This window comes from Carassius gibelio, chromosome B1 (genome assembly GCF_023724105.1).
Source record: "Carassius gibelio isolate Cgi1373 ecotype wild population from Czech Republic chromosome B1, carGib1.2-hapl.c, whole genome shotgun sequence".
NCBI classification, from domain to species: domain Eukaryota; kingdom Metazoa; phylum Chordata; class Actinopteri; order Cypriniformes; family Cyprinidae; genus Carassius; species Carassius gibelio.
This window is the reverse complement of record NC_068396.1, coordinates 15,392,094-15,407,540: the sequence shown is the minus strand read 5'-3', so window position 1 is coordinate 15,407,540 and position 15,447 is coordinate 15,392,094. Positions and strand designations below refer to the sequence as shown.

At 38.3% G+C, this 15,447-nt stretch overlaps 1 protein-coding gene across 4 annotated transcripts in view; it reads left to right on the top strand.

Moving 5' to 3' along the window:
- Positions 1-14,850, top strand: part of fbxw7 (F-box and WD repeat domain containing 7) — a 167,332-nt gene extending 152,482 nt beyond the window's left edge. For all 4 annotated transcript variants that reach the window (XM_052545197.1, XM_052545196.1, XM_052545198.1 and 1 more), the window contains 4 exons: positions 7,534-7,715; positions 8,701-8,926; positions 9,877-10,087; positions 12,568-14,850. In XM_052545197.1, coding sequence (XP_052401157.1) covers positions 7,534-7,715; positions 8,701-8,926; positions 9,877-10,087; positions 12,568-12,836 — 888 coding nt within the window. In that variant the 3' untranslated portion in view covers positions 12,837-14,850. The remainder of the gene's footprint in view (positions 1-7,533; positions 7,716-8,700; positions 8,927-9,876; positions 10,088-12,567) is intronic.
- The last annotated feature ends 597 nt before the right edge of the window (positions 14,851-15,447 follow it).

Here is a 15,447-nt window from a genome sequence, read left to right as displayed (position 1 = left end):
TTCAGTTACAGAATATCTGCTGTAAGAATTGCAGTTGCTTTAAATGGGGCCAAACACAATAATCAAATACTGTATCTATACTAACACTGTTATTATCAGTTAAAAGAATTGCCTTTAATACATTGGTCATGGTAAATATCATGAAGATTGGCTTTTTACCATTTTCTGTAGTGTCTGGTGGCTTAGCTTGACTTTTTGAAATGTTTTGAGATATCGGAGGTATCAATCTTGACATGCACATAGATGTGCAGTTGTCTCCTCTCTGTCCTCCTTTTATTCTCTCAGTCTTCTCACTATCCTCTCATGGGAGGTGTGTTTTCATTGAACATACTTGTACAGCAGCACTCACCATTATTTCAGTTCATCCAGAAAACATGTACATGACAATCTTCATCACTTATTCACATGAGAAATTTAGGAGTCATGTTCTATTGAACACTGAGATGATCGCTAACTGCAAACAGCATGTCTTTCTGGCTGACTGTCTCTCTCTCTCTTTCTCACCTCCATTCTCTGCCATTCCCCTGCTTGTGCACTTTAAGGATTCATTGCACTAGCTGGTGCTGTGACATGGTCCTTGTGCTGCAAGTTTATGGCAGTTGTAAAAAAATGTGTGTGCGTTTTACTCATCATGCAGCGCTGCCCTTTCCATCCTGACCTCCATTTTCATCCAGAGTCTAATGAAATCTCTCCTTGTAATGTCCACTATCATACCAGATACTAACACAGGCGTTATCTTCCACGTTTGTTAGATTTTTCTCTCTTCCATCTTCTGTCTCTCACTAGTCCGCTTTTCGTAGAAGAGGATCTCATCATTCCCAAGGTTATCAGTTGAGCTTCTGTAATCAAATTTAGCGTGCATTGATTGGCTCTCATCTTATCACAGCAGATACGTGATTGGTTCAGCGGTAACATGGTGTCTGATGAGAGACATCATGGTAGCAGATGGCAGATGCGCCATGATTAGGGTCATCGCCGCATATATGGCAGGCTGCCTTTTTGTTCCCATCATGCAGTGCTGTTTGCGGAGCTGTCGAAAAGAAGCACCAGCTTGAAAATGCTTGTAAAGCTTGGATCAGCTTCTGTTATGCAGAATTATATCCAAATTCTTTCAAAAAAGGCTAAAACACAGGCATTCAGCCAATCAGAGAGTAAGCAAACCATTTCACCGTGAAAAAATGTATTTATAGTTGTATAAATATTTGTAAAAACAAATCGTAAAAGATTGCAGATGTAATCTTAAATGCAATATCCAATATCGGCTGTAAATATTTAATAGCGACCAATAAAATAAACATCTAAAATAAATTAAATGGCTAAAAGTAGTTAAATGTATACATTATTTTAATTCGATATTTAAATTGTTAAATTCTTTCTTTTTTTATTATTATTATTGCCGATATCAGCCGATAAATTGATATGGTGCCGATATGTTGTGCACCCCTAATATGAAAGAGAATATAGCTGGATGAATAGTGTCTCAAGTTTGATGCAGTGCTTTAGAGAGTCCTGATTGTGGCCAATTAAACAGGAAATGTTGTGTCCTTTGAAGCGCCTGTCAGAGGAAGTGGAACAGTGAAGCAGGAAACAATGGGATTTTGTGTGATTTCTTTTCTTTTTTCCTACTCGGTTCCTTTCTGCAGTTCAGTCAGCTGTAAACTATTAACTGTCTGAGTGCATTAATAACTTCCAAATATACATTATTTTTTAGTTTTTTTTTTTTTACATTTGCGTTTTCCACACCACAATGTCACTTTTGGTTAGCAGTCTGCACTCTTGTTGTCATGGCCACAGCCACAAATGTTATTTCGGTTGCATTGCCTCTCTGAATCTATGGATGTGGCCCTCCCTCCCATCTGTTTCATTGCTTCGTTCATCTCTTTCCGCTACTCTTACAGAGTCTCTGTCTTCTTGACCTTGGGTCTGTTTACTTTTTCCTTTCGCTACACTTCAGTTCACCATTTAAGTGCTGTAAACCCCAGGAGCGCATGCAAGCAGCTCACAGGCAGATACTCACCCTCTGAGACTAAACCTTCTTGGGTTGGGATCGATAGCAGATCTACACAAATATGCTCCTGTGGGTCATGGGTCCCGAATTTGTACATCACCAACCCCCATATACACACATACTCACACAAACACTTCTTTTGCCGTTCTTTTGACCTCCATTTTCACTAGAGAATGAAAGCGTTTGCTTTCTCTTTGTATGGTGGTTGGATGTCTCATTGTCTAAGTTTCTCTCTGTTCTTTGTTTGCTTTGCTCTGATATTGTCTGAGGATAAAGCTGGCCAAAGAATGCCATAGTGAGAGAATAGTTGGAATTCCTTTTGCACACAAGTGCTCCCTTCACATTAAAACACCCTTCAATGTTTTCACTCATTAGATCGGAGTCCATTTTGAGTTTATAGATGAAAACAGAAAAGTGGCATTAGCTTAAAAGCAAAAAAAAAAAATTACAAATCTGTCCAAAGGGGCCATTTTGCTGCAGTCCATCTTTTGGAAGCAGCAGGTTTCTTTCTGTGCAGGTAAGAAGGTGCCCTTCACTGCTGATCTGAGACCAGATTAACAGCTTTTCCCATAATAGATAATGTTTATTGGGAGTTGGCAATGCCACCACCATGGGCTGGTTCCCTCTTTCTGTACAAGTGATTCATGAATAACTTGGGTGGAAAAGAACATAGTTTATAGAGATGCTGGTGCCAAAAAAAATCTTACAAATATGTTTGCAGCCCAATTTGACTCGCATAATTCATTATTAAAAGCAGCATTACATTTATGCTTTGGCAGATGATTTAACCAAAGAATCTTATACTGCATTAAAGGAAAACATTTGTATACGTTTTCTGGAAACTGATCCTGTAATTTAACGCCATGTTCTTCTACTAAAATTGTACAATCATACCCAGATTTGTAACCTGATAAGAGTTATGAGAGTATAAGAGTAACCTCTGCGTTTTTGTGAGAATAATTCACTAGACATGATTTCTTGCCATTTTTTAGTGGTAACATGCCCTTATTTACAGCTGAATCTGAAAAGCTGTGCAGGAAGTGCGTAAGAAAGTATATACTGGTTAACAAACGTATATTGCTGTACTGTTATTGTTTTATAGCTCACCCCAGTATCATTAGCCAGACATAAAAAAATAAGTAAATGTCTGAGCAACGCCTGATATGAACAGTAGATAAAGATCTGATGGGCGTGCCGTGGATTACAGACCATCTTCACCCACGCTAGCTTGATAATGCTATTACTGGCCCCCTTCCATAGTAAATGAATGGGCCTCATGCTGTGTAATAGGGAAGTGATTTTGAGAGAAGATTAGGCTGTAACGCAGCATCCTGCTCATTTGAATGTGTGCCATGCTTGAGGATGTGTACAGCACGATAAGCGTCTGATGAGGGATGAAATGTGACTGAAACATAAGCAGAGAGATGAGTTGTTTTGGATTAGGATCAAGTTAAGAATAGGGGCTTTTATGGTCTTTGGTTTTAATGTTGTCTCCATGACATGACCTACAAAAACAAAATGAGGTGTTTAAGGGATATGCACCATTTCACAGATTATATGTAGCACTCTTTCTGTCTCACTGGGAGCTGCCAGACTCCTCTCCCCGAGTCGAAGATTATTCTTCCTAAAACTTCTGAGATGTTCACCAGGTTTCCTCTGTGCCGGCTACATGGACATGCCTGACATCTCGGTTTCAAAACGCCTGTGGAATATATTCCTTTTATAGTGTCAGTGACACTCGGCCAACATCTCTCTCTTTCTGTCACATCACAACCAGCCCTGGGCTAAGATGTATTTAATCTGGCTTCTGTGAGATGTGTCGACAGGATTTACCCACAGCCCTTTTCACCTGTGCAGTGATGAGTGGCGTGGAAAGTTTTGGTGCGCACAAAAGGTTATGTGGATACCTTGAAAATAAGACTAAATAAATAGTAAAAGGCTTTTCACACTGGGTTTAAAGCTGCATTTCTCGCTCACAGTTTTGAAAGGGAAACCTGGCCTGGCTAGCTCAGTTTTTCAGAAGTGTGATTTCCTGGCCTGGATAGGTCATTGAAATGAAAAGATTTATAAATATTCTCGTTATGCTCTATTATACAATATTTGCTTCAACTTCTGTGATAGATCGATAGATCAAGTTATTTGGAAACAAATATCTGACCATAAATTTCCTCAGTACTTCATGTAATATTCATGAGCTTTTTATACGATTTAGTTTCAGCTCCTGAGGGGGGAGAAAAAAAGTCATGTTGAACAGCAGTGACGAATATGTTTACTGGAATAAAGAAGCAAGTGTATTATCTTTGTACTATATTTCAGAAAATGTAACCTGATTTGCTAAAATTTCCACACATAAACTTGTAAGTATTAAAGCAGCTACTTGCATTTTGTACCCTGAAGAATATGCAAACATGAATGTTAATCTGGTGGCTTACAAATTTAGTGTGAAATCGAAATCGAAATTCAAGATTAATTACCAACCCATGAATTGTGTGAAACCCTGGGTTTAGATCAACAATTTCAAGTCCGAAAGCCCATGAGACTGTTTATGTAATGCTGGAAAGCAGCTCTCTGCCTCTGGAGGTCACCTTTCGTGGAGATGTTTATGCTGTCGCAGGAGGCCTGGGTGTGACAGGACATACTGTAGAGAGGAGGGAGGAGGTCACAGGGAGAGTATGAGCATATGCATTCGCTCATACTGTGAAAACAGCCCTCCGGCCTCCATCCTCCTGTTTACTTATTTCTTTCATCACATCTTTTACTCATCCTAAAGCCTTTGGCTCTATTTCACGCTCTCTCCCCTCATTTTCGCTGCTTTATTCTGCTTTTAATTTCCTTTGACTCTCTCCTCCCCCTCCCGCTCTCCAGCCATGACTCAGACTGCACCTTTGGCTGACCACCAACTCCTTAACATGCAGACTGCAGCACTCCTGCCCAAACCCTCCACCCACTTCTATATCAGAGAAACAAACACACCCAGCCGGAGATTACGTTCTTATGCTGATTTTGCAAATTATATATTATAGAAAATATATCGAAATCTGTTCTTGAATCAACGCAAACCTCTTGTTTGTGGCCTGATGGTCTTAAAACCCCCTCTTAAGATATTTAAATGGATTTTATTGTAGTTAGATAATTTGCCCCGTACAATTCGTATGTAATGAGGATAGCCCAGTGTGATTTTATTTTATTTATACAGATAACGTTTAAGTATAAGGAAAATTTCTAGCTGCATATTAGCATGCCTATTATTAACATATATTATTAACATAAAGCACATGTTGTTTGACAAAGATCCTAATCCTAATCCTACACAATACCTAAACTAAACAACTACCTTGCTAATTATAAATAAGCAGAAAATTAGGAGTTTGGGTCACAAGACATGGTCAATGGTTTGTTAATAGCAAGAATTGGACCTTGAAGTGTGACATTTGTACACTTATGTGTTGTCCAATTAGTCTTTTTGCATTTTAATTTGAGTTTTATGAATTTTATGTGCTTTTGTTATTTTTGTTTTGGAATACTTTGAAAGTATTTTTATTACATTAAGTTGAGCATCATTGGTCTAACCTCTTATGACTTTTACAATAGTCTGTCTTTCCCAGAAAGCTTGGTTCTAATTTGGTTTAGTGATGTAATATGGTGGTCACATGCTAGGGTTTGTACTCAAAAATGATTTTTACCCATATTTATTGGCCCTAGAAGACATTTATGCTCAAAACCATTCCGCACACCATTGTTTCATGTGTTTACCTTGTATACCCTCCTTCAACTCCTTTACAGAGCCCAAGCTCAACAGCTTAACTGTATTTAACAGGCAGATGTTTTTCAAACTACAGTTCCCACAAACCATTGTATTCTGTGGTTTGGTAATGAAAAGCTTTACTAATAGGGCTCTTCCAGATGGGAGAGGACTTTTTTGGTATGAAAATAGGAGGTTTAGCAATGTAAACAGCTGCTCCAAACATTCTGCTCACCATCTGAAACATGAATATGTGCACCATTCAGAGATGCGGTGGGTTTCCAACACAAGAACGAGGGTGTTGAAATGCGAGCCAATTCAGTCCGACGAGCGCGATGTGGATTTTTGGAAGGAAACTAAACAAAATAAGCACTGGCACTTTACCGCCCTGGCCGCAATTTGCACGGTATCTTCTTCCCAAAGATTAGATGTGGACTGTAAAATGAGTAGAATTTGGAAGGGGTTACTCAAATGGATTTAAACCTCGATCCTTGGCTTCAAACGTTTCCCACCAGCCACTCAAACGGAATGCTAATCTCCATGCCTCGTGGGTGCCACAGACTTGCTCTTTTATGGTTTCTCAACGGGCAGATAAACAGACACCTAAGCCATTTGGTTTCAAAGGTCCTCTCAAAGACACAGTCTGAGCAGGCTGTAATCGCCTGAGAACACGGCCTGAAAGCTTTCTGTGCTCGCCGGCATTATTTAAACCACCTGAACATTCCATGGGAAAGATCCATTGCCTTAGTAACACGTACTCATTATGGAACACAACACCTCATGCATAAAACAGTAAGAAGTGCATTAATATTCATGATTTAACCCCCTCCCTTTTCTCTCTGGCATGTTATGGACACTACAAATGTGAGCAGAGAAGCTTTTGATCACAAGATGATAAGAAATTGTCTTTGGGCACATTTTAACATGGATTGTTCAGAGGCGACATCTTTATTGTTTCTCCAGTTCCCTTAAAGAGCCATTCTTGCTTTTAACCCCTTTGTTTTACCGTCCAATTTGTCATTTTTTGCTAGTAATGGTTTTAAATTACTGTTAATTGGTTTGATTTTCTCAGTACTTGCTCATTTGATCCATTCACTGCGACATGCGGCGATGGAACAAAGCAAAGACGCGTTAAAACACTCGAAAGCCCCGGGAGTCTTTGGAGGTTGGTCACCGCTTCTAAAGATTAATGATGCATTACGGTTGATCATGATCGAGATGGAGGCAGAAATAGGAGCAGCTGCATTATGAATTAAAGGCCTTGAGACCTCCTCTTTCACATCCCGTGGGTTTATCACCCCTGCTTTTATCGGTCATGGTTCAGAGGTTGCGCCTTTGACACTTGCAATGCTTTCCACTCGCTTCATAACACAACGAAATGACATTTGATTCAGTGTTTGCCTCTGAAATTAAATTGAATTTGGTTGAATTATATTTAGAGGAAATGGCCCTTAGCCTCATGGATTATTCTAAGGGAATTCTCTCATCAAGCTGATCAATATCTAATATATCATATGAAATAAAGAGTGTTTCTTTTTCCATTAACACTGCTCCTGCTTCGAATGGACTGTAAAGTTATTTGATGTATGTTGATAAGCAGAAGTTATGTCTTGGGTAAAGGTCAAAGTGATTGATCAGGGTGCTTCTAATTAGTTCGGCATGAGGGAATTCGTTTGAAATCTTTTTTTTTTTTTTTTTTGTCCATTCTTTCAGAGTTGTAGTTTATATATGTGGCATTGTAATTCAATTGGTTTACCTTTGTGTTTGTTCTCTTTTTCACCAGTGTTTGAGGACGTTAGTCGGCCACACTGGTGGCGTCTGGTCCTCTCAGATGCGAGACAACATCATTATCAGTGGCTCCACAGACCGAACGCTGAAGGTCTGGAATGCAGAGACGGGAGAATGTATCCACACTCTGTACGGTCATACCTCAACAGTGCGCTGTATGCACTTGCATGAGAAAAGGTAACATCTACCGCCTTCCAAAGCCCACATTAAGATGCATAAACATTTAATAATTTTGCTTTGTCAAACATATTAAACAGAATTGATCAGGTTTGCATTAAAATGTAAGGTAAATATGTTTTGCCAGGCTTTATGGGAAGATCAAAAAAGTGCCTAATTTATACAGTTGTTTTAATAGATTTTATTTTATGTTATTTTATTTCAAAATATTTCTTATTTATTTATTATAAAAATAGATTTTAAAAATCTTAAACATGTCAATGATCATTTTTGGTTCAAATAAACTGAAATTGAAACGCTGTTGTAGAATATCAGCCTTAAATAAACAACTACCATGCATGAGTTCGTTTACTTGAAAGTATTCTATAAAGTACTGTATATTATATAATCCTTTAAAGATAATTACCTTCAATAGCAGCACACAATACTTGATTGTGTGGTGGTTAAACCATACAGTTCCCATCTGGTTTCAGCTGTACACACTGACCATGTGGAGAATTCACATACAGCTTTTTTATGCTCTGTTGTGAATTACACAATTGCTTGCCTGACAATATTCTCAGTGTTTTCAATGCCTCTGGGACAATTGGTATGCATATTTTCCCTTTGTGCCATGCATGATTGCTTATTTTGTGCAGTGACCTCAGGCTCCATTCAGCAACAACAATAGTAGTTTCTGTTTGTTGCTCTTTTCTTCACCGGCACCCATTTTAATGTTAATTTTGCTCGTTTAAAAAAATTATTTACCAAACCTGTGTCCTAGGGGTCTGGTTTTGTTTTCAAATAATAATTTTCTTTTGATTTATGTAATGCTATAAGCAAACACATCCCTTGGAGGTACAAGACTACTGAGTTAATGTCTGAATTAATGTCTGAATCTTATTTTATTTTTTTTCATTTTAAGTTGAGAAAGAAAACATTTCAACTGTATTATATGAAACTTTTAAGATGTTAAGAAGTAAACTGGTTTGTTTATCTCTCTCAGGGTTGTGAGCGGTTCCCGGGACGCTACGCTGCGGGTTTGGGACATAGAGACGGGTCAGTGTTTGCACGTGCTCATGGGTCATGTGGCGGCCGTTCGCTGTGTACAGTATGACGGCCGTAGGGTGGTCAGCGGGGCCTATGACTTTATGGTGAAAGTGTGGGATCCTGAAACCGAGACCTGCCTACACACACTCCAGGGTCACACCAACAGAGTCTACTCTCTACAGGTAAACACAAGTTTACATACACCTAACTCACATGCTCTATCAGATTAATGGCTGATGGATTTGTAGTTGTTTAAAGCAAGAAAAAAATCAAGCTACTTTAGCCATTTGCTCAATGAAAAATAAGATTTCTCTATGGGTTATTGCTCAGTTAATACTTCAGCAAAAAAGGCAAGAGATCTTTAAAGCTCAAACAAAAGCTAAAAAAAGCATTTTAAATGAATTAACAAGTTAAATGAATGTGGTTTAACCAACACGCAAAAACATTGAAAATAAAAGAATTGGATGATTTGACCATTTTTTAAATACAGAAGCGAGATTAGCTCAGACTGTAAAATGGCATGGGCTACAACCCCTAGAAAACTTTGGGAATAAAATAATTAAAAAATAAATAAAAAAAAATTTAGAATAAAAAAAGAATGATTAAAATATGTGCCTTCACATGTATTCCGAAAAGTGGTATTGTTTTTTAAATGTAATTTAACTGAGTCATTAAACTATTGTTGAAAATGGTATAAAAGTTCAAAACCAAATGAAACCACACAAATGCAAAGCTTTCATTCAACGTGATTGCATTCAATCTGTCTCGTCATTGACCCAGCAACTGTGTGAGACAAAGCATTTGGGCTGTAGTCCATACTAATCCGCATTTGTCCTGATTTGTTCATATATCCATACTTTTAAGAGCTTTGCGGTAATTACATTAGAAAAAAAAAGTAATCAAACATATTGCCATTTAATACAATAACAATAGAATGGCAAATATCTGGAATTCAGCTTGTGCTGCATCTCATTGTGAAATGACTCAAAACCCTGCCATACTCACTAAAGCTTTTATTGAATTGTTCTTGGCTTTTATTCTAGACAGAGAATGAGCCAAATGACTACTCAGGGTGTTTAGCCACAGTCATTTCTTATATAACACTGATTTATTCAATCAACTCTTTCTGCAGTTTGACGGCATCCACGTGGTGAGCGGTTCATTGGACACGTCAATTCGGGTGTGGGATGTAGAGACTGGAAACTGTATTCACACCCTCACAGGTCATCAGTCTCTCACCAGCGGCATGGAGCTCAAAGATAATATCCTAGTCTCTGGAAATGCAGACTCCACTGTCAAGATCTGGGACATCAAGACCGGCCAGTGCCTACAGACACTGCAAGGTGAGCAGAGAGTCTGACTGATCACAACTCAGAGCAATAGTTCAACTAAAAATGACAATGATGCCCATCAGTGATTCAAAATCACTGTGATATCAAATTTGATGGAATGCTTTATCCATGAACATCCCAAAGCTGTTTTATTCTAATATGCATCACAATAGGGAAGAAAATATCTCAATTTCTTTCAACTTCAAAAGCAACATAATACTTAAATTTCAGGTTTTCCTCACACCTTCATCACGTGGCTTCAGAAGACTTGGCATACAAGTACCATAATGCTATGTTTTGCTCTTTTGTGGAGCTTGACAGCCACTTAAAAAGATAATTTGTTCTAAAACATTCTACTTCTGTGAAAAAAATAATTGCATAAAAATGTGGAAAAATGTGAATAAATATAATTGGAAATAAAAATATTTTTTGGGGGGGTGGGGAATGAACCATTCTTTTAAGAGCTTCCAATCATGAATTAATAATCAGACTGCTTGTTGAGTGGTTATTTAAATTTATGAAGTAGTGTTCAGTTTCAAATCTAAATCTGTATGTGCCTCAAGCACTTTATGCTTAAACCAATAGAATATCCATTTTAGACACAAACACATAATTAATAGTCATAATTCATAATTTTCACTACTTCACAGGCGTTTTGTGTTTCAAAAAATGTATTTTTCATAATTCCCAGCCTCTCTTGGCATCTTGAGCCTAGCTCTTCTGGAAGGGTGAGGGATTGATGACATGATGAAAGGAATTGGAGGGGGTTGGGGTGTGCTGTTGGGGCTGCCCAGAGGGTACTAAAGAGGGGGGTGGACCATATATCAGTTTGTAGGTCATTTAATTGGGTCATTGAGCATTTCCTGTTATCACTTAATGACTCTAGTTTGACATAATACACAAAAACACATTTAACCCCAGACAAGATGCTCAACTCAGCGGCGGAGCTTTGAAGTGCGAGCGCTCAAACACAGAGTCACTCATTAAAGAAAAGGGACTATTGTGGCGCTCTGTGTAGTGTCTTGCACATCAATAGAGAGCGGCCATCTCATTTGCATTCACACAGTTGACTTTAGCGCTCTGCTAATGGGTATTCATGAACTAATTCGTGCCTTTGAAATGGATATTTTTAGTTTCATTCACACACAAACTTCATTCTGTCTTTGTTCTCGGGTCTAGATGTTTGATAACGTGAGTTTTGCGTATTTGACTCTGGATCGCCTGTGATGTTGCTGTAATCGCTCACCACACCCCACTGCAGTAACAGGAGCCATTGTAGCGCATCTCTTTTTTTCGCTCTATATTCATCGCTGACAGCAGTCTAAGCACTTTTGTTTAGACTCGCATGTTTCTTGGCCTATCAGAAAGACTGGCTCAATTCAATACCTCAAGGGCATAGAATCAAAGCCGTTTATGCCACAGTATTTCCTGTAACCATAGTTACACGTTCTCTCTTAGCGCTCTCTGCCGTGGCACGTAGCTGCTGTTCAATTTCTTGTCTATTGGTGATTTCACTGTTGCAGTGTCTCCATCTGGAATTACTTTAGTACACTTTTGAAAAAAAAGACTTGAGAAAATCATGTACTTAAGAATATACTTAAGTGTGAACTGGATTTAATGTTTTGAACACTAAAAATGCTTATTATTTGGATATAAATAAATACATTTCAGTTGAAATGTATATTAAATGCTGCTAGTTAAACTAAAGAGTGTTTTGTTCAATTCATAACATTTTAAGTGAATCGTTATGTAACTTCACAGTTATTTATATTGAGTTTTGAAATATGTTTAAAGTGTGCTGTCAAATATACTGACAAGCATTTATGGTAAACTAAAATATGCGTTCTATTGAAATTTGGGATTATTTTAAGGTGTCTTTGTTACAGTGTAATTATACATTTAAGTACAAAGTAAGGTTAATTAACTACATGTACTTACCATATGTAATTAATAATATTATTTTGTTGTTACAATAGTAATTAAGGTGTCGTTATTACACATTACAAGTCTTTTTAAAATTTGTCAGTATAAAAATAACAGTATTTTACATGTGGTTTAGTTTGTGCTTTAGTATGTTAGTCAACAGATCAAAAATGGACTTTAACGTACATCAAAAGATAATTGATATAAGAAATTAAAATGTACTTTAGGGTAAAACTTTTGATTTTACATTATTACAATGTGCTCTTTTTAAAAAGTACTTAGGAAGAACAGTCATGAAAATGTACTCTATAAATATACTAAAAGGGATATTTCACCCAAACAAATTAATTCTGGGTGTCGTTCCAAACCCATAACATTTTGGTTAATCTTCTGAACACAAAGATCTTTTTAATAAAACCTGTTCTTTTAATTGGCTTTTATTTCAGCGATGTTATATTTGCAAGTTATTTTAATAGAAATGAGATACTTTAAAGATATGAAATGCTTTATAAGTGTTCATTCAATACAAATTAGTATTTTAACTTCTGTTTCTTTTATTTTGCTCTCAGGTCCCCACAAGCACCAGAGTGCAGTAACATGCCTGCAGTTCAACAAGAATTTTGTCATCACCAGCTCCGATGACGGTACGGTGAAGCTGTGGGACCTTCGGACGGGCGAGTTTATCCGTAACCTGGTCACACTGGAGAGCGGAGGCAGCGGTGGCGTGGTCTGGCGCATCCGCGCCTCCAATACCAAACTCGTTTGTGCGGTGGGCAGCCGTAACGGCACGGAGGAAACCAAGCTCCTGGTGCTGGACTTTGACGTGGACATGAAGTGAAGGGGGTGAACTTAAAGGGGACTTGTTTGAAAAAATGGGGAGGGTGGGGGAGAGCAACCTGCCCAGGGTCTCTCCGCGTCAGGAGCGATTGCTCAATTCCCCAATATGTTGCCGCCAACATTTCTCCCCATCTTGCCATGGTCCACGACTGCCGTCACAGTTCCGTTCACCTTCCGGGGGAGGGAGGGGGGTGGGCAGACACTCATGCACCACAGCATTCTGGGAAGAAAACTGACAAGAAGGACTTGGGAAAACAGGATAGTCCATTTTCCTACCACTCAAGGCAACCTTGCACAGAGACTTGTTCACTCAAGCCTGACTGAAATTCACACCCATATGTACAAACTTTTTTTTTTTATCAAAACAGTCAACACTGTATACATTAGACCCTTACGCATCAACACGGACACAGAGTGATAAATAGTGTACACAAATTAAAATTTTAAAGGAGAAAGATGAGAATTTTTGAAGAGCCTTGTATTGCAGGAGTGATTCGAGCGTGAGAGATAAAGGAAGCCGATTTTGTCAGTCCTCATCAACCTCAGCACACGCCAAATATCCCTTTCTTCCTCACGTGTTGAATTTCTTTTGTATCCGTTTTCTCAGTTCTTTTTTTTTTCTCTCCTTTTTACCCCACGACTTGTCTTTTGGTTTTCGCGTCAACAGCTGTGAATTAAAGTTTTGTGCTTTCTTTTCAAGTGCAGCATTTTTTTTGTTTTACTTCCCACCTACTGTTGCAAACAACAGGTTTCAGTATTAAGCTAAACCCACTCTGCTGTTTCACATGTTTTTGGGGTTTTACGTTTTGTTTTGTTTTCGTTTTTTCTTTTAATTTAGCTCTCCATAAGCAGTGCCTCTCTAGATCGGAGATGACCTGCGTTTGTTATGTTTTTCAGCCAGTCTGGTTTCATTAGTTCATCAGTGCTGGTGCTCTGTGGGAAATGGGAATGTTTTCCCATAAGATCCTGGCAATATGACTCTCCCACCCCTCCCCCCGCACCCCCCTCCCAGTACTGTCCATCCCAGTGGCCAAACTGGATTTTATGCTGCTAGACTCACAGAAAAATAAGTTGGAACTTTAACTGGCTGTGACGTTTTAGTCCCAGACGAAATTCTAAACAAAAGTAACTTGTAGAGTTTGAACTTATAAAAAACGACACAAACAAACATACCAACAAAAGCAAGATATTGACATAACAGCTTCTCTTTTTTGCCACTGAAACTTGAGCCAAATGTGCCTCTACGAGGCGTAGAGGAGGGAGAATGTCTGACAAAGAGACGGGTTTGTCTGCTGAGATGAAACGACGGACGTGTAGAAACTATTTTGCGCGTGTTTGTGACTGGGTGTGCGTGCGGGTGTGTGTTTGAGCAAATTGTTCACACATTCCTTGGGACAAAAGCTCTGTCAGTCTGTTCTGTGTGGAAATGTATGCTTCAACGAAAAAGAATACCGTTCTTGTTTTTAATTAGTTGAAAAAAATGAGATTGTTGGAACAGACGTTATGTTACCGAAGAAACAAGGTGGTCTTAGTGTACAGAAATGGACATCTGATTACATTTTAAGTGCTAGAGCTTACCTGATTCCGTTGGTGACGCTCTCATGGGTTTTTTTTTCTGTTTGTTTGTTTTGTTTTTGTTTTTTGAATGGTAAAGCAGCTTCATAGATAAACAGGACGTAACCGCATTCGTAGCCAAACGATTCGTCTCATCCTCCAAGTCACACAACTCAAGCTGAACTGTGAAAGTGGTTTAACACTGTATATTAAAAGAAAAAACAATCTTGTTCTTTCTCCTGCTTTTTTTTTTTCTTCCTTCCCGTTTAATTTATAATCTGGTTTGAGAAATCAGATGTTGGAGCTGTTTTATTTTTTCAGTTTATGTAAACTGCCTGGCATAACAGACAGATAAAAAAAGAAACCTTAAAGGGATTGTGTATTTGTTTGATTCATTTAGAATTTTTATTTTCTTATAACTTAAGTGCAATAAAATGTGGGTTTTTCTTTGTTCATTTCAACGATTTTGCTTGTGTGTTTTTCTCGATGTGTGAAAGTGTCTCATTTGTCCAATAAAGCTTCTATAGTTTGTTCTGCTTAAGAAAAAGCCATTCCAGCAATGGAGCTTATTGGTTCATGTGATATTCATTTAACAAGGCAGAAAAGCGTGTCTTCTCAAGTCTTCTAGACAGGAAGGCATCTCTTCTCCTTCTCCTCCTACATCTCATTAAAGGCCCAGATGCTTGAGTTACATTGCAGTGTATCCTGCAGAACCGCTGATGAATCATCACAAAATATCTGGCTGAAATTCCTCAAGGGGAGAGCAGTAATCCTGATTTGTTTGTCATTCTTTAGACTCTGCAACTCTTAAGTATCTTGTAATTTTTTTTTTTTTTTCAAGAACTTAGGCCTCTGTGTTCACAAACCTTTGGCATCAAGAGAATGTGAGTCTGAGCTCTTAGACGTAACCAAACGTTTGTAACCGAATGAGGAAAGATGTGTTTTTCTCCATCTATTGCAGAGTCATCCTGCCTAAAGCTACAGGATGTTCATAGCCTGTTGCCTAGCAATGGTTCAGTTCTTCTCCGTTTCCACAGTTTGAATAATTGTTACTATAA